This window comes from Chenopodium quinoa, unplaced genomic scaffold (genome assembly GCF_001683475.1).
Source record: "Chenopodium quinoa cultivar QQ74 unplaced genomic scaffold, ASM168347v1, whole genome shotgun sequence".
Lineage (NCBI taxonomy): Eukaryota > Viridiplantae > Streptophyta > Magnoliopsida > Caryophyllales > Amaranthaceae > Chenopodium > Chenopodium quinoa.
The window spans coordinates 477,541-500,355 of NW_018744593.1; the positions used below are offsets into that span (position 1 = coordinate 477,541).

The following is a 22,815-nucleotide window of genomic DNA, read 5'->3' on the forward strand; positions in this document are numbered from 1 at the left end:
TGTCCTAATTCGGTACAAGCTCACTTAGCCCAACACGACACAAAGGACAATGCAAGGTCAACCATGGGTTGTTCGTAAATATCAATTCAAAATTTGGCATGACGTTTACATAGTGGACTATCGCTTTGTTTATTTTATTAATTTAAGCACAAACACATGGGTCAAGGTATCATGCCGCGTATAAACTAGGTTTAAAAGATCAACACAAGCATGACATACATAGTATTATGAATTTCTTAGGACTTTATTTAGGCACAATCCCGTCCCAAAAATAAAAAATTTAAGCAGAACCCGGTAGCATTTCACACGGGCTTGGGCGACCCATGCACATTCTTTTGCGACTCCGCAACAAGAAGCAAAAACCTCGCCTTCGGCCTTTCTTTCCCAACTTGATTATTCAGCTGTGATGCACAGACACGCCACCTGACAAGAGAGTCCGAGTCGACACGCGTGTCGGACACGGACACGGGGCGACACGTGTCCGACACACACAGAAAACCGTGTCGTTTTTTTTTTTAAATTTTGATACTTGGACACGGACCGTGTCACCCCCAAGACACGGCCCGTTTTGTATTGGACACGCCAAATACAATACCCTCACTGACTCGTGCTCTGCCTCTCCCAACTTCCCAAAGTCTCAAACTCTCAATCCTCTCATTCTCTCACTGACTCATACCCTAAGTACTCTGTAGCTCGTCGCCGTCGCCCGTCAGTCGTCACCGCCGGCCGTCGGTCTCACCACCGCTGTCACATTCAAGCGTCTGTCTCAGATCTGCTAGCAGCGTCTCTCACCGAGTCACCGTTCGTTGCTGTTTAGGCCTGTCACCTGCTGCTCGTGCTAGGCTGCTAGCCTTCTCTCACCGCTGTTCGTCCTCAGCCACCACCCACCAGGCCACCAGTCTCCAGCTCACTGTCGTCTGTCGCCTGTCGTCCGTCGCGCGTCAGCCACCAGGTATGGTTCTGAGGTTCTCTACTTTGTTTTTTTTTTTTTTTTTTTTTTAAATTCAATTAATTTTCTGATTTTCGATTGCTCCTTCATGTATACATTCAATTAATTTTCTGAAATTCAATTGCTCCTTCATGTATACATTCAATTAATTTTCTGAAATTCAATTGCTCCTTCATGTATACATTCAATTAATTTAACTTTAATATGATTAGAATCAGGAACAAGTGTACATAATTGATCCTTCATGTATACATCCTGTATACTGTAATTTAATTTGGAAATGAAGAACTGAAAATTTGATTTTTGATACTTTAATGTATACTGTATAGTTGGCTAGTTGCTGGACTTGTTGGACTTGTTTAATTAAACTTTAATGCATTTGATATAAGCATGAAAAACTGAAATTGTATTGTTGTCTTGCTGAAATTGTATTGTTGTCTTGTTGAAATTGTCAGGAATGTCTTCTAGTTCCTCTGCTTCATGCAATGTCAGTGGTAGTAGTAATTCATCTGAGTCTATGAAAGACCCCTACCCTTTGTGGAAATTTGTTGTTAAGGGTGATAAAATAACGGGTGGTGGAGGAAATTATAATTGGAAATGTAACTTTTGGAAAATATGAACCCGAGATGGCTGGGCTCTCACTTGATGAACCCGAGATGGAAAATATGATTTTTGATGATGTACTTGGTGATGGTGAAGAATGAAACTATTAGTACTTATGTTTATTTTATTTATGATTTGTAAAACTATTATCAAGACATGTATTTGGTTGGATGGTTTCTTGATATGTATGAGATTATGTTCGTACACTTTGTTTATTTACTTGTTTAAACAAAATTGTGTGTTTTGAGGCTAATTATTTAGTGTTTTATTGAATAGGTTGTCAAATTCTCGTTTTTTTGATGTATTATATGCCTTGATATACGCTGTACCCGTGTCCCCTATTTCAGGATTGCCGTTTTCCCGTGTCCGTGTCCGTGTCGGTATCCGTGCAACATAGGTATTCAGCATCCTCTTCTCTGCAAAACCCTAAAATTAAAATCAAGTTAAACCCTTTACTTGACAAAAGTCCCCAGAAGAAGAACACCAATAGAATGGCTTACCATGGAGGTACACTCAAATCAACCTCCATCAATGGCGTCAAAGTCTATTCTTTAACTGGCCATCAACGTTCTCTTGCAACCTGGCTTAACCCCAAGAAACAGCGTGCTCTCCGCAAAGACACTGGTACCTCTTCAATCTTAATTTTGTGAAATTTGCATAATTTATGTTATTATTATTTGAATTGTTGATGAATATGTTTGTTGTATTAATTAAATTTGCAAAATTTGTTGTTCAGAGTATTCGCAAAGAGTAGAGTTGATTCAGGACTTGAACTTCGAAACCGCCACCACCAAAATCAAGGCCACACCTGATGGAGAATTTCTTCTTGCTTCAGGTAGGTCATCTAGGAATTGCATTACTGGAATGGAATTTTCGTGGTTGATCGAATTAATTAATGTTAGCTGACCCCAAATTATTTTGAGACTATCTCTTTGTTGTTGTTGATCGAATTAATTAATTTTAGCGGACACAAAATCATATCGGGACTAAGGCTTTTGTTGTTATTGATTCAATTTTGAGACTATCTCTTTGTTGTTGTTGATCGAATTAATTAATTTTAGCGGACACAAAATCATATCGGGACTAAGGCTTTTGTTGTTATTGATTCAATTTATTAATGTTGTTGAAAATCAATTATAGGTATTTACCCTCCCCAAGTTAAGGTGTATGAGTTAAGGGAACTGTCCTTGAAGTTTGAAAGACATTTGGTTTCTGAAATTGTTGATTTCGAGGTACTTTTCCATTGCTTCATTTGCATATTGATTTAGCTTATCGAATATGAATATGAACACCACTGTAATAAATTATACTTGGGATGATATTCGTGGCTGAAACGAAACAGGTGCTGTCTGATGATTACTCTAAGATTGCATTTATGTGTGCTGATCGCTCTATCTGTCTACATGCTAAATATGGAAGTCATTATAAAGTGAGGATTCCTAGGTAAGCTACCTCTTACTAATTGCATGTATCTTTTTTGTTGAATGAACTCATAAAATCATATTTTGGTACTTTCGGTACTATTGGCATGGTACATGAAAAGAAACAAGTCTTAATGCGAGGGAATAATATTAAAAATAATCAAATATCAATTACATTGCTGACTTATGGTTTCTAACGGGCAAAGTCAGCTGGAGTTTCCATTCTGTTAACTACTTAACTGAGGTGCAATAATTTGGGTTTTTGCCGATTTGCATTCTGTTAATGCTGTTCGACCTTTTATTGATAAATTCACATCCGCTAGCTCTCTCCCGAGAAAAGAAGTTGGAGGAACTTTCACATTAATTAAGCCTTCATCTTTTTATCACCATTTGAAGTTCTATGAAGGAACATCACCTGAATGTCTCATTTTCTTTCATTATCATTTTAACTACACATGTGAAAACAAATTGCAGTTACTTGATCATTGAGTTTCCATTGGCTTTCATATGTTAATATGTTTATTGTTGGATATAGCTAAACTTTATTGCGTCTTATGAATAGGATGGGAAGGGATATGGCATATGATTCATGGTCTTGCGATTTGCTCTGTGCTGCCTCCTCAACAGATCTTTACAGAATAAATTTATCGCAGGTTTGCCCTGATTACCCCTAATTGATATGTGGTTGACAGGCTGCCTTGCTTCATTGTAATTTCAGTGTCAATTATTACTGTAGCTGGTGTTTAAAATGTACTTTCGCATTTGCCATTATCTGTAATGAGGAGAATCCCTTATATGGATTGCATTTCCTACCATCAATATCACCCAAACAACTGGTGACCATAGATTGCAAAGTTTCTCTCAGAGACTGGGTTTATGGTCTAGACTCGAATAAGATGATTAATTACAGAGGCATGAAAGATTAATAGATGAAATGGATGTATGGTAGGACCACATTTGAACTACATTTACTTTTTCTGTCAATGCATTTTTTTTTGGTTTGTTTTCGTATTTGTTTTTCACCCTTAGCTTAGTATCTACTAGACTGCTTGTTGAATAATCAGCCACACAAGCTTCTTCCAATGATTGGTTCATGGTTCCTTCTTTCAAAATAATCGCATGAATACCTGACCATATCACTTTACTTATGCTTTATAGTAAGTTATATTATTTAGGAATTTTACGGGGCAGGGCTTGTGTGCCACTTTTCAGAGCTTCATGTAAACCATTTAGAGAGGAAGTTAGGGTATTGCTTAAGTTTGTGGATGAAGAATGCTTGAGCACAATGAGTATATGACCAAGTGACCATTACATTCCCTAAATGATGAAATTATTTTTGTAATTGGAAAGCTGATGATGCTTTAGAAAAACAATCTATCTAGTATAGAAAGGTTAGCTTTTCTTAACTAGCTGATCTACCTATCTTGCTCTTAAGCAGAGTTGTGTATAACTGTATATGTTGAATGAATACTAACATCCAATACCAGAAAGTTCATATACTTGCGTACTGGATTCTTGTATTTGATATATATACTCCCTACATTCCAATTTAGTATGCCTACTTATCAAAGTACATATTGTTAGGAGGTGTTTGATTATCAATTATTCTTTCTAGTATAAAACTAGATGTGATGGGAGATAGTGGGGTATAAATTTATTCGAAGTATGTGACGAGAGATAACTGGTGGGCCAAGGGTAGAGGGGAGAAGTACTACAATAATTGTAGGCCCTTGCCAAAGATAGGAATAGGTTTGGGATGGACTTAAAAGGAAAGTAGGAAAACTAAATTGGAACGTTGGGAGTATGTCTTACACTTCCTTTTCTATGCGTAAAATTCTAGTTTTGCCAAAGATAGATTTTGCGGGAAAAAAAATTACAGCACATAATTTTCATACCTCAAAAAATTGTTGTAGTGCACTTCATTATTGTCCATGAATTTGTATAGTATTGGATATTAAATAGGATGAAAGGTTGAATACGTTAGAATATGGTTGTAAATTAAACGGTAGGGATGATTATATAGTTAGGAGTGAAAAAGGATTAAATTAAAACAAGGGCAAAATTGGAATATATGCTTTTTTTAAAAATTACCTTATTCTGCATTCAGGTAAAGTTGTCCCTGCATTTAGTACCCCCTTTTAGAAAGTGATGCATCTAATAAAAAACGGTGGAAGTAATATATCTTTAGTCTGGAACCCATTCCGAAATTTAAATTTCAATTCAGGTATCATGTTATGGAATATCAGTTTGAATTTTGGATACTTTTAAACAACTCTGGCAGTTATAGGGAACTTGGGCAGATCTTGTATTTTTCAAGTTTATTGTTTAGTAGATTAGCCTGAAGAAGATTGACGTTTTGCAATCTTTGGCATTCTTATAACCACCAAGTTTTGTTTTATCTTTCTGTATACTTTTCTCCTGCAATAATCTTCGTGTTGATTGGTGTTGGCCTCTTGGTCTTAATATTTTTCTTTGTTATCTATTAAAAAAAAAACCTCAAGTAACATCGGGCTCTCTCTTTATGTGTTTAGTAAGTTTATTGTATGTAGAGGATATGACTGTCCATGCTTTTGTTAAAAACAAATCTGTAATTTTTTTTCTTTGTTGGGTAATGAAATTGCTCTTTTTTGTCCGATTGAGATAAAATTTCGGCTTATTTTTCCGCAATTCCAATTTAAATTAAAGACTATTCTTTACTCTCCTGAGATTATTTCTCAATTTTGTATGTTTATGTATCCAAGTATACCTCTCTTTGGTTTTTGAAATGAGCAGAGGTAGAACAGGACTTGTTATCCTGGTTAGAGCACTAGCAACTGGAGTATTGATTTGAATTTTGTACCTGGAAATGGATGCTTGCTAATTTAAAAAGTTTTCCTTCAGATATTTTTCTATATTGCTTCAGATGTCAGGCCTAGTTTGCTATCTGTTGAGCAGATAACCACATTTTTAACACTACATGTGACTCCTCCATATAGGGTCGGTTTCTTGCCCCTCTTACTACTCAATCTCCTGGATTAAATGTAGTGTCTAGAAGGTAATGATTCTATCTGTAATTTATTAGTCTTTGGTTCATCTTGCTCAAATAATTCTTTGTTCTGAGATCTGTAAATTTTCTTTTTGGATCAGCAATTGTCATGGATTAGTTGCTTGTGGTGGTGAGGATGGGGCTGTTGAATGCTTTGATATGAGAGCAAGATCATCTGTTGGTAGAATTAATGCTGTCGCTGCTGCTGAGGACGATGGTCAGGTACTATTTTTTATTGGCAAATTTTTTTTTGGTGGACATAGAGCAACAAAGGGCAAATGACGTAGACGAGATTTGATCCCTAATTCAACCTAAACTATTTGGCATTCATTAATTTGCTAGATGTAATGTCAATGCCTTTTTATGTCGATGACTACACGGAATAATCAATTTGGTTCATGTTAGCCGACCCCACTTATGGGATTAAGGCTTTGATTGATTGATTGATGTAATGTGAATGCCTTTAGCTTGTACATGCAGCAAAATCTAATTTTCTGCGCTTAATGCTCAAAATTGAACTGTTTATGAAAAGGACCTTCCTCTTTACGATAATGTACTTGGCTGTCAAAATTTGTTTTTAGTAAACCTCAGCTGTAGAAATGTCAGTGATGAACTATATGGAATTTATTATTCTCTTTGTGTTATGTAGTTTTATCATTGGGTTTGTTCATCTTTTTCCTATTTTTAATAAAATAAATTGAATATATTAAAAATCGGTTTAGTTAGTAAATCAATTAAATATACAGAATTCAGTTTTGATCAGTTTCTTATCTCAATCAGTAAGTTGACTAGATTAGGACCTCAATTGTTTGGAATATCCGCCAACCTATTTGCTGCATCACTTGCAGGTAACTGCTATTGAGTTTGATGATGAAGGAGGCTTTCAAATGGCTGTAGGAAGCAGTGAGGGAAAGGTAAGCTATGAATTTTCTTAGCAGCTTTATAATTTTGTTCCCCTGAGCAATTCAATTAGCATACCTTTAGATTAGAATTTCTGATTTGTTTGGATATGGTTAGCTGGGATATTTGCATCGTGCAAGATCAGTATGAAAGGTAATGTGTAATTGTGGATGTTTTTATCTTTAAATTTCTTGGACGGTTAGACCACAACGGTAGAAGCCTTGGACAATAGGCTTTTTCATCAGGTTTGTTGCAACTGTTCAACTAGAGCCAAATTCACGTTGGAGTAACTATTTTCGCACCTAAGTTACTTCCTACATGATCTTGGTTGCGTTAAAAACAAGCCTTAATTCATTAGCATCCTAAAAAACTAGTAATATATATTGAAAAGCTGTCATTTCTGATAACAAGTCAAATGTGAATTACATTAAAATCTTAAATACATCTGTGTAAACTGTAAAGTACATTTGTGTGAATTACATAACAAGTCAAAAGTGAATTACATATGTTGTTTGTTCTGAGATATGTGTCAGTTTTGTTGTAAGTGTTTGACGATATGATCAATCAATATGTGTTATTCTGTGCTACAGGTACTGATCTACGATTTACGATCTTCCCATCCTATTCGAGTTAAGGATCACATGTAAGCATGCAATTTTCACGGTGTTGCTTATTGATTTTTAATGGGAAAGGTGAAAATTCCTTCTGATGTTTTGTCGTCCTGTGTAATAGGTATGGAAGCCCAATTTTGGATATCAAGTGGCATCGGACTTTAAATTCAGAACATCCTAAGATAATTAGCACAGATAATCATATCGTCAGAATTTGGGATCCTGAGACGGTGAGCTTCTTTTACCTTACTTAATACATGTTGTCTCCCTTTATTCTTCTGCGTGCTCTAAATTAGAAGAAGGCAAGCTGCCTGTCAGAAAGCTGAGATTTGCTGGAATAGGTAGCCTCAAAATTAAGCTTGACTATAGAGCTGAAGTTAAGCTTGTTGCTTGACAAATGGAAGCTTTGACCTTCAATTGTATCTCAAATTTTGTATCAGCTTTTGCTTAAGCTGTTTATAGCTCTTAATAAGATGTTTCTTTAATTGCAGGGTGTAGGGATGACCAGTATCGAACCAACAGGTGGTGCAATTAATGATATATGTGTGATTCGTGAAACTGGGCTAATGTTATTGGCTCTAGATTCAACTCATATACCCTCTTACTTCATTCCTGCTCTTGGGCCTGCCCCCAAGTGGTGCTCATATTTGGAAAACTTGACTGTAAGTACTTAGTCTAGTCCTTTTATACTGTGCGATGATTTCTGTTTCTGAGATTTGAATTAATTGAATATATCTTGAGTTGTCTTGTGGTGTTCCTAATACTCTGCTGTAGTACCTTACCACATTTTGCCTTGGTCTTTTCAGGAAGAGCTGGAAGAGAATGCTCAGACAAGTATATACGATGATTACAAGTTCTTAACTAAAGAAGAACTTGAGAGACTTAACCTGACCAATTTAATCGGAACTAACCTTCTCAGAGCTTATATGCATGGGTACTTCATTGATTATCGGCTATATAAGAAGGTAGATGGTCTAATATGTTGCCATTGTATTCTGTTTTTGGCTTTGTTGGGCTCTACCGTTCTACCTGTTTATTATGCATAAGCCTTACATGTGCTGATGTGAACTCAAAATGCCTTGTTTGATGTATGCGAATCTGTTGGAGTTCCTGATTAGAATTTGTGGGATTTCCTTTCATGGGGGATAAAAGCAAAGGACATAGCCTTGTTGTAATTCATATTATATTTTTACATCAGGCTACATACTTGTTTCATACATCATAAATTCCACGAGCATCAATTTTTTGTTCTAAAATAATATTTTCCAAAACTCTTGTATTACCAAGATAAACTGGGAACTTTTGATGTGTATAATATGTTGCGAAGCATGCCAAGTAACCTACATGCAAGATGTAGCTTTTGTGAAACTGCTACCATTGTAGCGATCGTCTGATCACTTTTTTTCTATATTTGGAAGGACATATGTGGTTCACCTATGTGAAATTAGTAGTCTGGAACTGTCTTGAAGTTAAATACGTATGACAAGGAGGTGCACTAGCACATGGTCACTTGTAGATTTTTTTTTTTTTTTTTTTTTTTTTTTTTTTTTTGTGTGTGTGTGGGGGGGGGGTGTTCTGCCAAGTTTTGCAGTAGCCCAAGTGAATAGTCATGTGTCTTAAGCACGACAAGATTTTTGTGCAACAATTCTGTGACAGTAAGAGGAACGTATGGCGATTGATTAACTAAGCTGTCACCTGTGTTGTATTTTTGCATGCATTGTTAATGCTGCTGCTAATTGGGGGAATCAAGCTTATTGTCTTTCATTGATTTTCTGCTGTTTCTCCCCCCTATTTACGGAATAATATTTACTTTTTAACAAAAAGCAATGTGTATATCTGAACCTGTTTACCGTATTATAGACATTGGCTTTATATTTGGATTGTGCTGGCTGTGGAATAGATTTTGGATACCCCTTGTTTTATGGACATCTGATTGAATTTTTTTTTTGGTGATAATTGCAGGCAAAGTCTATAACGGATCCATTTGCATATGATGCTTACATCGAGAAGCGTAAGAAGGAGAAGCTGGAGGCCATGCATCGTGAACGTATAACGGTCAGTTTTGTCATTCAAATTACATTGCTTCTATTTTAATATATTCCCATCAGTTAAGTAACAAACTTTTAGCATCAAGGCCAAGTTGTGAGGCTGGTATCTTGTGTTTTTCAGTTTTTCTTATGTTTTAACTGTTATGTGATACATGAAATGCTATTGATACATCATTTCCATTTTGCTCTGAAATTTTTTAGAACTTGTCACTTATTATATGAAATAATTATTGGGCATGTGGGAGTACAATTTATTTTATCTGGCTGGACTTGGGGTCATGACATTATCACCATGGCCATGCATTTTGCAAATGGAGAAAACTAAGGGTCTATTCCGATTTATTGAAAACAACTGAAGTGAACTGATTGGGGCTGAACTGAACTGAATAGAGCTGAAATGAATTGTTTATGAAAGATGGAAATTAGGACCTGAGCTGAACTGAACTGTACTGAAATCAAGCTGAACAAAACAGGCCCTAATTTTAATTTCATTGCTATATTGATGTAATATTGCCTTATAGTTATTTGATATCATTTGTTCTCTTGTGGCTATTGTCTTTCACAGATTAAGAGGAAGCTGCCAAAGGTTAACCGTCATCTCGTACGTACTCTTCTCGAGGATGAAGAAGCAGCTGAAAATGATGCTGATAAAAAGAAATCCTCAAAGAAAAAGAAGGGATTGAACAGTGACATACTGAACGATGATAGATTTGCGGAGTTGTTTGAGAATCCGGTATTGCCTAATTATGCCGTTAACATTATTCTATATTTCTTATCACTGAGTTTTTGTACATGCTTATTTGCTGTGGCATTTTCATTTGGCATTCAGTAACTCTGGCTAGTTTTACCTCAAGGACTGCCTAAAAGAAGGCTACAGTATAATTTGCTTCACTGCGTCTCATAACACAACCTTTTCTTTTCTATTTTCTTTGCCCAGGAATTTGAGATTGACGAGAATTCCCAGGAATATATGGCATTACATCCTATAGCTCCCCAGAAGCAGACTGCTTTGCTGGATGAGCACTTTGAGCCTATCATGGAGGATGAGATGAGTGAAGGTGATGCTTCCTCTGATGATGAAGGCAGGCTGGATAAGAAATCGCAGACTCCTAGGTGAGCTAATTTCTTTTCCCATTTATTTCAGCGAGTTGAATAAAAGATAATTAAGAAGCAAATAACTTCAAAATTTTATTTATTTACAATTGTTAAACCTCTATCATATTCTTCAGATTGTATGAAGTGAAGGATGAAAGGCATGCACAAGCGTTCTTGGAAAATGTCTCACTTGCTAATGAAGACGCTCTTCCTTTAGGAGAGAGAGTGGCTGCTTTGCATGATGATCAAAGAGCATCTCGTTTGCATGGTGATGTTAAAGTAGGACGAGGAGGGTCACGAGAGATTTCCTTTGTTTCTAGAAGTAAAGCAAAGTACCAGGAAGATGAAGATAATAAAGATCCACGACGTAATAAGAGGGGTGTTCAGTCGTTAGGTCTTAAGCCTACAAATTATGAGAGGAGGAGCCGAGGTGGTAGAGGAGGCCGAGGAGGGGGTAGAGGAGGAGGTAGAGGAGGAGGTAGAGGAAGAGGCCGAGGAAGAGGTCGACATTGAGGTTATTGAGTTTTAACTCGTTAAGGTGGAAAATTTTGTTTCTTTCTTCTGCCTTGCAATTTCTGACAGTATTTTTTATTTCATTGTGTCTTTAATATTATAGTGTTTTCTTCAAATGAAAAAAATATGCGAGTAGATAGAATCTATAGCCAGTTTTTTTTTTTTTTTTTTTTTTTCTTTTCTCTGTAATCTAATTTGTTTTATTTATTTTAATTTTAATACTTAATATTTTGATTAGGTAGTCAAAAATTTAAAATGTAGATAATGCAGTGCTGAAACCTATTTTTTCTCATGGTTCATGGACAATCTGACTACCTCAATCCAGTAATCAATTCATGTACTACTTTGGACTGTACATCACATTATGTTTCATATGAATGGATCACTTACTAAATCCCAAAAGAGAAAAATGCATTTCAACAAGAGATGAATTGTTTCGAAACATTGAAAATGAGATCAACAATCAGAGTAGCATAGAAGGTTGGGTCTGGTGTTGGGGTTAATATTCTGAGTGATTGTTGGGTACCAGACTACCAGGTGCTCAAGTTAGCTTTAACTCGATAATCAATGAGTCGGATCTTCCTTCTCAGGTGTCCAACCTTCTAAGCCCACACACTAATATGTGGGATTCTGCTAAGAATCATAGGTTGTTCCCTTTGTCTATTGCTAGGCTCATTCTGGCTATGGAATGACCTAGACAGCAGATTGATGATTTTGTTTATTGGAATTTTTTTCTACAAAATCGGCTTATGCCCTTGTTATTGGTCATCTATATGCTTCAGTGCCATTGGTTTTCTTGCCTTCCTCCGGTTGGTGGAAGCGTTTATGGGGTCTCCCTCTTTTGCCTAAATGGAAGGTTTTCGGTTGGAAGATTTTTCATAATTCTCTTCCTACGACTGATGTGTTGTATCGGAAGGGCATGTCTGTTGATCCTTGCTGTGGTTTTTGCCATTATTCTATGGAGACTGTTTCTCACTTATTCTAAGGCTTGACATCTCTTAGATTGTGTCTTTGGCCTTATTTGGGCGCTTTGGATTACAAGAAATAATTTGAGATTTCGTTCTGAGCTTTATTACCCGCAGATGGTATTTGGGGTGGCAGATGGTTGGATAGCCAGATGTGCAGCAGCTCGTGATTGCTTGGTTTCCATGAGTTGCAGTGTTCCTCCAGGGTTCGGCCTCCGTATTTCTTCCTCTTGCTCGAAAGGGGATCCGTCTGCAGTGTGTGATAACACTGCAGGTGCGGGTTGAGTGTTTATGGGGGTGCTCGGGCTCGTGTTACTAGTTCTGCCTTTCATTATGAACTTCTGGCTTGCTTGTTAGGTCTGTGTCATGCTGTTCGTCGTCATATCACTCAATTGCAAATCAAGACTGATTGCAGTGGCATTCCTGCAGTTTTGGGAAGACACCATTCTATTGATATTTCTACCATTTGGATTTATCAAGAAATTCAGAGGATTATTTCTGCGTTTCAGATATGCCATATTCAAAAGGTTCCCCGGGAGGAGGTTGCTGCTGCTCATAGGTTGGCTGGCGCAGCTCGGTGGCGTTCATTGCTTTGTTTTGGTTTTTAATAGCTTTGTTTTATTAGCCTTGTTTGTTGTTTGTTTCTTAAGTAGTTCTCTTTGTCCAAATAAAAATAAAAAAAAATAAAAAAAATCAGAGTAGCTCCCTCAATTTCACAGTGACATGCAAAGTATTATGCAAATAACAGAAAACTGCAATTGTTTCTTTTGGAGTAAAGATAGGAACTTTCTTATGTACGTAATAATACGATGGTATTTATATAAATCTACCAACCAAATGTCAATAGGATTTGTTTGGGTGCCTTGTATCAATGATATAAGTACCAGTGTACAGAAAGCACTACTAAGTAATGAATTTTACCAGTAATTGCTGGTCATAGAAGGCTTGTACTGACATTTTTCCGACAAATACCGTGAATAATAACAGCACAAATGAAAATAAAATCCCACACTTGAAATTAAATGGAAAGAACTAGAATAGGATAGTATGGTACAAATTGCTTTTTATATATTCCAACGAACAAAAAAGTTGAGGTATTCTGTAAGAGTCAGTTCAAGTTTAGGCCTGTTAGGCTGGGGTTCTACAACCTCCATATGAATTCGCACCATTTGCAGAACATTGTAACAAAGGCTACCATCTGCCTTTTTAACCTGCTGATGCTGCTCGTCCACCATCCACTCTCCACTCCCACTATCACCTCTTGCAGTTAAATAAACAGGCCCTTCAATACCATACCTATAAATATCACGAACCAGCATGTCAGACATCATCCAGAGGGTGGAGGATGAATAAAGAGAGAGGAATACAGACTAAAAACACGGGGGAGAGAGAGAGCAAGTAGAAGATATATGAAGTGTTCACAGCCAGTCAACATAACAAGAAAAATGCATGCTCGCTTGTTAATATTTACAGGCACAAAGTTTAGTACAAGTCAGATATTAACTAAGAACTCCTGTAATATTGGCTGGCTGTTTCCTGTCATTTAGGAGACTTGGATGAGTTGCACCTAAAAGTCCATCTCAGATCATCCATTCCCTGGTGTTCATGTACAGATGTGCAAGGTGGAGTCTCAATCCCATTTATCAGCAGGCATCGTTTATAGCTTCTAGTGGCCTGGTCTGGTGCTTCAAATGACACACCCAAGGGCAAAATGTCTTACCCTAGAAGTTAAGAACAATATGATGCAAAATGCAGGGCTTGTACATGAATATGCATATCAAGGTAATAAGACTTATTCACCGACTCGAGGTGTTTAACATCTTTAGTAGTAATTTGATATTTTCACTGTTCAATTTCACTTTTTTTTTGGCCATCAGCTTGAAAGTAGTCGCCTTATTTCATTCTATGCATACCCAAACTTAGCCACTTGAACTGCAGTGCAGTCTAGCTTTATATGACATAACTGCTCACTTGCCAGAGCATGTGACACCTGTCCAAGAATTTCATTTTATCCTAAATCAGATGAGGAAAAAGGTCAATTAGCTTCAGACATTGCCAAAGGCCCATAACATATGTCAAGATCATCATCCACAGAGCTTCAGATCAAATGGTGTAATATGGCACTAACAAGCTTGCAAATTTTGTGGGAAAAGATGGCACCTGGCTGTGTCGAGCTCACTTGCCTGGGGTTCAAAAGAGTGGCCCAAGACCCAGGTCTATGTACCCATCGCAATTCATGTCAGGTCGCATAACGCCTAGGTCCTAGGATAAATTTCAGTTATTTTGTGTGCTTCGTCTTGCCCATCATTTCAAGCCAAGCAGTACTTATCCAATGAAAATGTGGACCAGGACCCACCCAAAGCCTAGAAATACGGCAGCCATATCTTGCCTCGGCTTGGCCCAGTATCATCAGCCCATTTTTTCCAGGGTACTATCAATATTAATACTCTAAATTGCATGACTAAAATAGCATCTGTAAGTTACTAGAACTACTGCACTGTATTTGGACATGAATCATGACATCATGAAGACAGAAAGATACGATCTTCTTATCAAAGAAAAAGTAGAGAGGTCTGGTGTCTAGTAGATCTCCAAGCAACTAATTCAACAAGAAATGTAAGAAAGCATTACCAGAAGCCAAAATAAGGAGAGTAGAAAACATACTTGGGCACAAATACAATAAATCCATTGGATCTTATCTTCACTATTCTGGCCTCTGTATCTGTAGGCCTGCAGAGAGTAAAAGAGATTAAAATGTATCAATACACATCTGTAACATATACCCAGATGGTGCAGAGGGAAGATTGAAGAAGACATGTACCGTTTCCTGAAGTATATTAATGTATGAAGCTCCACTGAAGCCCGACCAGCCATTTGGGCATTTCTATGTCGGTAGTTCAAATCTGAAGGCAATCGAGATGGTACGACATTTAGTAACGACACTAACGAGCACAAGCATGTAACTAACTAGACAGGTCTTAGTGGCAAATATATTCAACGATAATAAGGAGCCTATTCTCGGAGTCTTGTAGAGAGAAACAAGTCTTATTTAATTTTGTTATATAAAGCCTATTCTTGGAGTTTAGGAATATATTCAAATCAAAGACGAGCTTAGGAATTTCGGAAGAGAAACAATAAATGAAAAACAGGTAAGAATTACTCCCCTAATCCATTTTATTTGGTACCTCAAGAAGTGTACCAGAGCTGTCAAATAATATGGGATGGAGGGAGTAGAATAATTTGGTCAATAATCTTTTTCCAAAAAAGTACAGAAGAACAGTGGCAAAAAGTTCATATAGTCAAATGGAGAATCACACAGCACTGATGAGATAAACAATAATAGCAAAGAATAAGCTGGAAATGACATAACAGCACTAAGCAATAGCCCAACCATTCCTAATGCAACAAGAACTAACACACAACAACGATCCATATACTCAAATCCAAAGCTATAGCAAAAACAAAAATTAGTGATCAAGGACTGGATATTTCACATAAATTTCAAATTTTAACATCACAAGTTTCATATTATTTGTCCCTCGGTAGGACTATATGTTTCTCTCAGTTTACCACTCCATCTATGTCCTAGACATCCAACTCCAATAGAAAGACTTTGATCTGCATTGGACGATATTATCCTCCACGATTAAGCATAGATATCAATGTATACTTACTGTCAGCAATACTAGTAAGTTGAGGCCTATCCTGGAAAATTTCTGGAAGCTTGGATATCCCTATGGATGCAGCTAGCAGCCTGTGTACTACTACATCTGCAATAACAAAAAATATGGGAATTTGTAAATAACTAGTAGCATCGACTAATATGATACTGTTAAGTACACTAACTATGAGAGGCCCAAATTATGTACCAACCTGCATATCTTCGGATAGGAGATGTAAAATGAGTGTACAAAGGTGCAGCAAGACCATAATGAAGATACTCTGGAGGGCTGAGATCTCCACTGCAGAAATATACTGCCTAAAATTGTATATTGGAGAAGAAAAAAGCCACCACCTTGCAAGTTAGACATCAAACCTCCATTGCAAGACATTATATCAGCAATACCATGTACTCACCTGCGACATGCATCTTGTTGCCAGAATCCGAATCAGCTTGTTGAAATAAGGATCATTACCCTGGAAAACAAAAACTATGATGGTCAGCAACAAGCTCTTTTCCTCCTTGCTTGATTTGGAAGGTATATGCATTGGACATGCAGAAGTAAATCATATTGTTTGAAGTTAATTAACCAGTAATAAAGCTTGTCAGCAACATGCACCGCCTTTCTCCTCCATTAGTTATTATTTGTGTTTTGGCCATTAGGGTCTGGGATAAAGGGAAGAAGGAAGAGAAAACTCAGAAAAGCAACTATAAGTAACTTACCACAGCCCGGTCTAATGAATCGGCAAGTGCCTTTGTTGATGAGACATCCAGATCAAGGCCAACAGCAGCAGCAGTGCGTAGAAGAGGCTCAAGCATCTCTTTTGTTGGAGTAGGGTGACGCCTACAAGCATATTCCAGGTGAAAATAAATCTAGAATATCAGTTACATCAAGAATTGATATATATCAAAGTATTTTCACCAATCACCGGCCTTATTGAACAAAAAAGTAGCTTTCAAATCCAGATGCAGCTGAAGTCTCTTGGACTCAATTTCATTATTATGAAAAAAAAAAGAATTGTATACGGTAACTTTATTGCTTAAGCACTTCTGAAACATTGGCAGCAACCATTATCACTCTTTGTTAAATAGGCAGTTCCTACGACATAACTGTACCTTAATAATGAACAAAATGGAAAATGTTTCAACACTTTTTCTGCAACCGAAACATTGGCAGCAAGCATAAACTCCTCGACCATTTGATTAGCTTCTCGAATTTGATACATTCCTATTAAAACAGAGAAAAGGAAAACAAACATCAATGCAAACTGGTGATATTAGTGGAGTTAGAGCTAGAAAAGTAGAAAGGTCAGTGTAGCACGTCAGCTTAAGGGAGTAAGATTTGACTTAAGGGAGTAATTACAGTCACCAAAAAAAGGTACCATTGACAGAAATACTTAGAAAGATATAACTACAGCAATTTTACATGTTTTTATAAAGCTTAAATTTTTATATAAAGGTTATAATTATGTTTATTAAAGGATTTTTAATTACCCATTTATTAGGAATAAAAGTAGGGATTTTAAATTTCCAGCTTGTTTTAGAGGGATTATAAGTGATTTAAAGAGTGTACATATTGCTGAATAGGTATTAATGTCTCTTTTTAATTTTGGGTTGTATGAGATTTTCAAGTGAGTGATTTCGTGTACTCGTGACGATTTTGAGATCATATTCAAGGTACGGTCACATACTTGGTAATTATTTAAGTGTATAGAAGCGTGCTGGGCTTTGTTTAATTAATTCCAAGGTAGTATCATGATAGGTGTTGGTTAGAATTGTTGATTGGATTGATGTTGGTGATTGATTAGTGAAGTATGGGATTATTTGTGGTGAATTGATGATTGAAATTAATTATGTTCGCATGTTGAATATGAACCACACTTTTATTATTGGCATGATTGGGAGCATGTTTAATTAAACTAAATGTTTAATTTGGATTGGAATATTAAAAGAAAATTTTATTATGGTTCATATAATTTTTATTGGGATAAGAGTTATTTAAGTTTCTATGTACACGAGAATTAATTTAGATTTTGGTGCCTAAGTGCATTTAAGGTGTTTTAAACACCGATGGATAGGATTTGTGGCACATTATGCGTATAAAGTGTTATTTAACACCGAGATAGTTTAAAAAGAGTTCAACATTAAAGTTTATGTGGTCACTAATTATTCAATAATTAAATTGGTATGTTTGATTGCTTGGATGATTTATTGTGATTGATTAAATGATGGTTTGAGAGTCATCACCAAGTCTAAAATATGTAAACAACGTAAAGTGAAAGAGATTACGCATCAAAACTATTGGAATGTATATACCTCAAGTATGAACGTATTGGGAGAGTTATGCGACTTTACATTTGACCATAACTTCTTGGGAGTACAAGACGTTGTATTTTCCTTTATTTTTATTATGCGTGGGAATTCCGCCACTTACGAGTGATCCTTTTATATTGGCACGATTAGCTCCCGTGTTAGTACCACTTACGAGTGATCCTTTTATATGCGTGGGAACCATAACCCGTTCGATGCATAATTAAGCTAAATAAATAATCTAGTGATTTTTTAGTTGGTTATGTTGTATGTTGTATGCTTGTAGACAGGTGCAATAAGGTAAGTTGTGTGTTAATAGGATGAAAGCATGTTAGTGTGTACTGTTTATGCTTATGTACTCAGCATTGTTGATTGTGTGTTTGTGTGTTTGCTTGGTCTTATCTTTATCTTGGCCCTACGACAACCCATTTTCAAAGGCAAGTGGTGGAGACAAAGTAAAGAGAAGCTTTTCAGGTGTGGAAGCATATTCATCATGGGCATGCACTACTAGAAAACAGTTAATCAACGACGGAAATAATCCCTCGGAATATCCTGAAATCTAGTCGGAAATGCCGGTTTTCGACAGAATATCGTCGAAACGCACCGTCGCATTACATTTTGTAGGAATTTGGCTATATTCCAAGGGAATTTCCGTCGAAAAGGTCCATTCTGACGAAATTTTCGACGGATTTTGTTATGTCGGAGTCAAGTTTGACTAAATGGGAAAGTCCATCGCAACATTTCGACGGACTGAATTCCATCGTTGTTACAACCTTCCGACGGAATATTTCATCGGAAACAACTATGCATCTGACGGAATTTCCATTGGAAAGTTTAATAAAAAAAATACAGCCCCACCTACCCCTAACCCACTGCCCACAACCCATACCCCTAACCCACTGCCCACAACCCATACCCCTAACCCACTGCCCCACCTACCCCTAACCCACTGCCCACCCCCTAACTCACCACCACTGCCCACATCCCTTAACCCACCCCCACCACCGTAACCCACCGTAACCCACCCACACCCTTAACCCCACCTGCACCCTTAACCCTAACCCACCCCACCGCCACCCCCTAACCCACCATGTACCCCCATCCCACAATCTCGTAACCCACCCCACACCCCTTAACCCCACCCACTAGAAGAAAAAATGAAATAGGCACCCCCCCTTTAGCACCGGTTCTTGAAAATCGGTGCCAAAAGAAATGGGTGGGATTGAAAAATTCAGTGTTGGCACCGGTTCCAACTAAAACCGATGCCAAATCCTGTAATTAGCACCGGTTCAAACCGGTGCCAACTTAAAAAAAATAAAAAAATATTATATTGTGGAAGAGAGTTGGCACCGGTTCAAACCGGTGCCATTTTTGAAAAAAAAAAACCAGGTCTTCGTTTTCATTTCTTTCCCATATACTCTTTTCATTTCCTCGATCTTTCCTCCTGCTATCTCATCTCATCTGCCTCTCTCTCTCCTCCATTGAAGCCTACTTGAATTTCTCCATTGAAAGGGCTTCTGAGCTTTCTCTAAGCACTTTCCTCAAACTCCTCTCTCCTTCGATCTCCTTCTCCATAACCGCCACTTTCCCTTTCCTTTTTTCTCTCTTTCGATCTCCTTCTCCTTCTCCTTCTCTCTTTCTACAATATTGGAGGTTAGGGTTTCTGGGTTCGTCTATTTTAAATCAATCGATGTGCTTGCGTCTTCAACAACAACAAATTCGAATCAATTTCGAACCAAAAATCAGAAATTTGAGGTTAGGGTTTCTTGGTTATTTAGCTTTGCGTTATATTTTGGTCTTTTGGTCCAATTATTCATTTTGAGTTTTTTTGGTGTTTTTTGTTGTTTGAGTTATTTCAGTTGAAAACCCTAGTGATTTTGGTGTTGTTTGTATGTTTGGTTATTTTATCGGATCTGCTCAGATCTTTGTCGTGATTGAGCTTTTTAGTTGATCTGGACTTTGATTGATGTGCTTTGTTATAGATTTGATTGGAATTTTGTATAATTGAGTCGATATAATTGAGTGAAGTTGAGTTTGGTTGATTCACTGGAAATATGCGATTTTTAGGGTTGCTAATTATGCTTGGTTATTGATTTTGATTAGTAGTTAAGTTGAGTTTGTGGAATATATTGGAATTTAATTTGCGAATTGGAAATAGTTTAGTTTAAGTGATACTGAATTATGATCTGTAAATTCGGTGAAATTCACTATTTTTGGGGTAATAACTTAAGTAGTATTCGATGGGTTTATTGGATTTCACACAATTCCTAAGAAACTACACATCTTCACTCATGGCTGCATCTCTCAGCTCCTCATCCATCATTGCTGAATTTGTTGAGGCCATGTGTTTTTTATTATGATGAAGCTTTTCAGTTTTGCGTTTTGTGTTCTGCTTACCTATTTCAAATTCAATATGGTTTAATTTGGTAGCAGCTTAGCTTCTTCTCTAGTATCTTGTCTTGTACCAGTTTACATCATGCTAACAATGTTTTACAAAATATAAAAATATCTAGCCACTAAATAATGATCTAATCAAATGACAACATGGGTATGTGCTAATCGATTCAAGCATACCACTTGTTATTAATAATATGCATTACTATTTTTAATGTGACTAAAGTCATTGCGTTACTGTCCTCTTGTTTTTGTCTTTACTGGCTATGTGGGTATATAAAGAGATCTCCTCTCTCGGTCTTCCATCTGGCGTCTGTCCTCTTGTTTTTGTCTTTACTGGAAATGGAAATGGTATTACTCTGCCTTGGTAATCCTTGTCCAATTATGAATGTTTTCCATTCCCGCATGATAATGAGAGTGTATTAGATTTGATTTTTCCCAACAATTTATCAAGTGTCTAAATAGTTTCACAAGGCGCACAAGAGATACTCAAGGATGATGATGAGAATGGTGATGAGTTTGATGACGATGATGTAAAGGATGTCTCTTGATAATTTTGCATTTTCATGATAATCTAACCCTAATTATATATACCGTACAAAGTATTATCTGAGCTCAAATTTATCAAGTGTTTGTTGATGGAGGATTGTGTGTTGCTTGTTGATAAATGGTTGCCAGCAACTGTGATCTGTTGCTGGCCAGGGGATGTATGATTGTGATATGTTGTTGTTGCTATTGATGTTGGTGTGTGGCCTGAATTTCTTGGATTATGTCCCTTGATTAATGTTGCTTGGAATATTCTCCTTGACTATGTCCCTTTTTAATTGACCCCTATATAACAAACCAATGTGTTGAGTCCTTTGGCCGTAAATAGTTACACTAGGATAATCCATATGATGAAGGGACTCACTTTCATCGTACAGCTTCTCACTGTGATTTGCTCCGGTTTGTCTGTTGAGGTAACACAGTTTGAGAAGTTTTTGGATGAAAATAAAACCCCTGATGGATTCATAAATTATTTACTTTATTTTGATGAAATTTGCGGTTTTTGTTGTTGTGTTTGTATAGTCATTGAATGCCAAGCTAAGAGTGTACTGTTGCTTAGGGTATTGAACCGGTGCCAAATCATGTAGTTAGCACTGGTTAACCTATGTCATAGACATAGGTATTTGGTATTTGTTATGACTTTTCACTCAAATTTCTGTGTGCATACAAACTTATGCATTAGGAATTGTTGTTATGTCTTAGTTTGATAACCCCCCAACCCTTTTCTCTTTTTTTAGAGCTGTTTTCTTACTAAAACATTTGGAAACTTTTGCGTCTGAAGATACATTCTTTGTTTTGGTTCTGTGCTTGGTGACTGATGAGACCTTGTTGTTGTGTGGTAAGCTAGGAAATGTGTTAAGAATGATGAGAATTTGTGTTGATTTTCTATGATTTGTTCTCAATGACCTATTTGAGATAACATTTGGGTGAAATAAATTTTTTTATTTCAATCCCCTTGGCCCTGTGTGATTTGAGTCCCCTTGTTGTGAAAATGAGTCCCTTTTTTTAGGGTTTTCATGTGTGGTTTTGATTTCCATGTGATGAAGGGATTCATTTGATCCATTGTTGTTAAGTGTGTTTAGCTCCAATATATTCTGGTCAAAGATGTGTTGTTGAAGAAATCACTTGAACATTGTGTGTTGCTTGTTGATAAATGGTTGCCAGCAACTGTGATCTGTTGCTGGCTAGGGGATGAATGATTGTGATATGTTGTTGTTGCTATTGATGTTGGTGTGTGGCCTGAGTTCCTTGATTACGTCCCTTGATTAATGTTGCTTGGAATATTCTCCTTAACTATGTCGCTTTTTAACTGACCCCTATATAACAAACCAATGTGTTGAGTCCCTTGACCGTAAATAGTTACACTAGGATAATCCATATGATGAAGGGACTCACTTTCATCGTACAGCTTCTCACTGTGATTTTGCTACTAACAACCAGGCCAACAACCAAATAGCAGCATCACAGCTGAAAGAGCAGGCAACAGAACCAGCGGCCTGAACTAGCTCACACCAGCTAGAGCCTAAGCAGCCAGAAACAGAAAGCAGTAGCCAACAACAACTAAACACACCCTTGCTTCTCCAGACCTTGATTCTGTATTTTTTTTCTTCAATTTTTTAAAGTATAATATTACAAGTTATTGAAGAAAATATATGTGTTTTATGTATATTATGATTATATATAAGAATTTGGTACAATTTAAGTGAAAAAAATGCATAAATTTTTTTTATTTTTTTTGGGTATTTTTGGCACCTTTTTTTGGGTATTTTTGGCA

General features: G+C 36.8%; 2 protein-coding genes across 3 annotated transcripts; one reads left to right on the forward strand and one right to left on the reverse strand.

The window, feature by feature from the left end:
• The first annotated feature begins 588 nt into the window (after positions 1 to 588).
• Positions 589 to 12,931, forward strand: LOC110699575 (nucleolar protein 10-like). Of its 2 annotated transcripts, XM_021877076.1 has the most exons (17): positions 591 to 952; positions 1,900 to 2,176; positions 2,289 to 2,387; positions 2,693 to 2,784; positions 2,895 to 2,995; positions 3,536 to 3,626; positions 5,949 to 6,007; positions 6,100 to 6,220; positions 6,847 to 6,912; positions 7,489 to 7,541; positions 7,631 to 7,739; positions 8,001 to 8,171; positions 8,316 to 8,474; positions 9,472 to 9,564; positions 10,123 to 10,290; positions 10,495 to 10,670; positions 10,787 to 11,904. In XM_021877076.1, the coding sequence occupies exons 2-17, from the start codon at positions 2,044 to 2,046 to the stop codon at positions 11,163 to 11,165; spliced, it is 2,070 nt and encodes a 689-aa protein (XP_021732768.1). In that variant the 5' UTR covers positions 591 to 952; positions 1,900 to 2,043; the 3' UTR covers positions 11,166 to 11,904. The 2 variants fall into 2 exon arrangements, with proteins under 2 accessions (XP_021732769.1, XP_021732768.1); XM_021877077.1 differs by lacking the exon at positions 10,123 to 10,290 and having other exon boundaries at positions 589 to 952; positions 10,787 to 12,931.
• A 192-nt stretch (positions 12,932 to 13,123) lies between these two features.
• LOC110699767 (exosome complex exonuclease RRP44 homolog A-like) lies at positions 13,124 to 17,289 on the reverse strand. Its single transcript, XM_021877284.1, has 9 exons — positions 17,286 to 17,289; positions 16,908 to 17,019; positions 16,515 to 16,635; positions 16,208 to 16,267; positions 16,004 to 16,109; positions 15,805 to 15,900; positions 14,952 to 15,033; positions 14,795 to 14,860; positions 13,124 to 13,426 (listed from the first exon to the last, which is right to left on the reverse strand). Exons 1-9 carry the CDS (start codon positions 17,287 to 17,289, stop codon positions 13,195 to 13,197), a joined length of 879 nt encoding a protein of 292 aa, XP_021732976.1. The 3' UTR covers positions 13,124 to 13,194.
• Positions 17,290 to 22,815: the final 5,526 nt, after the last annotated feature.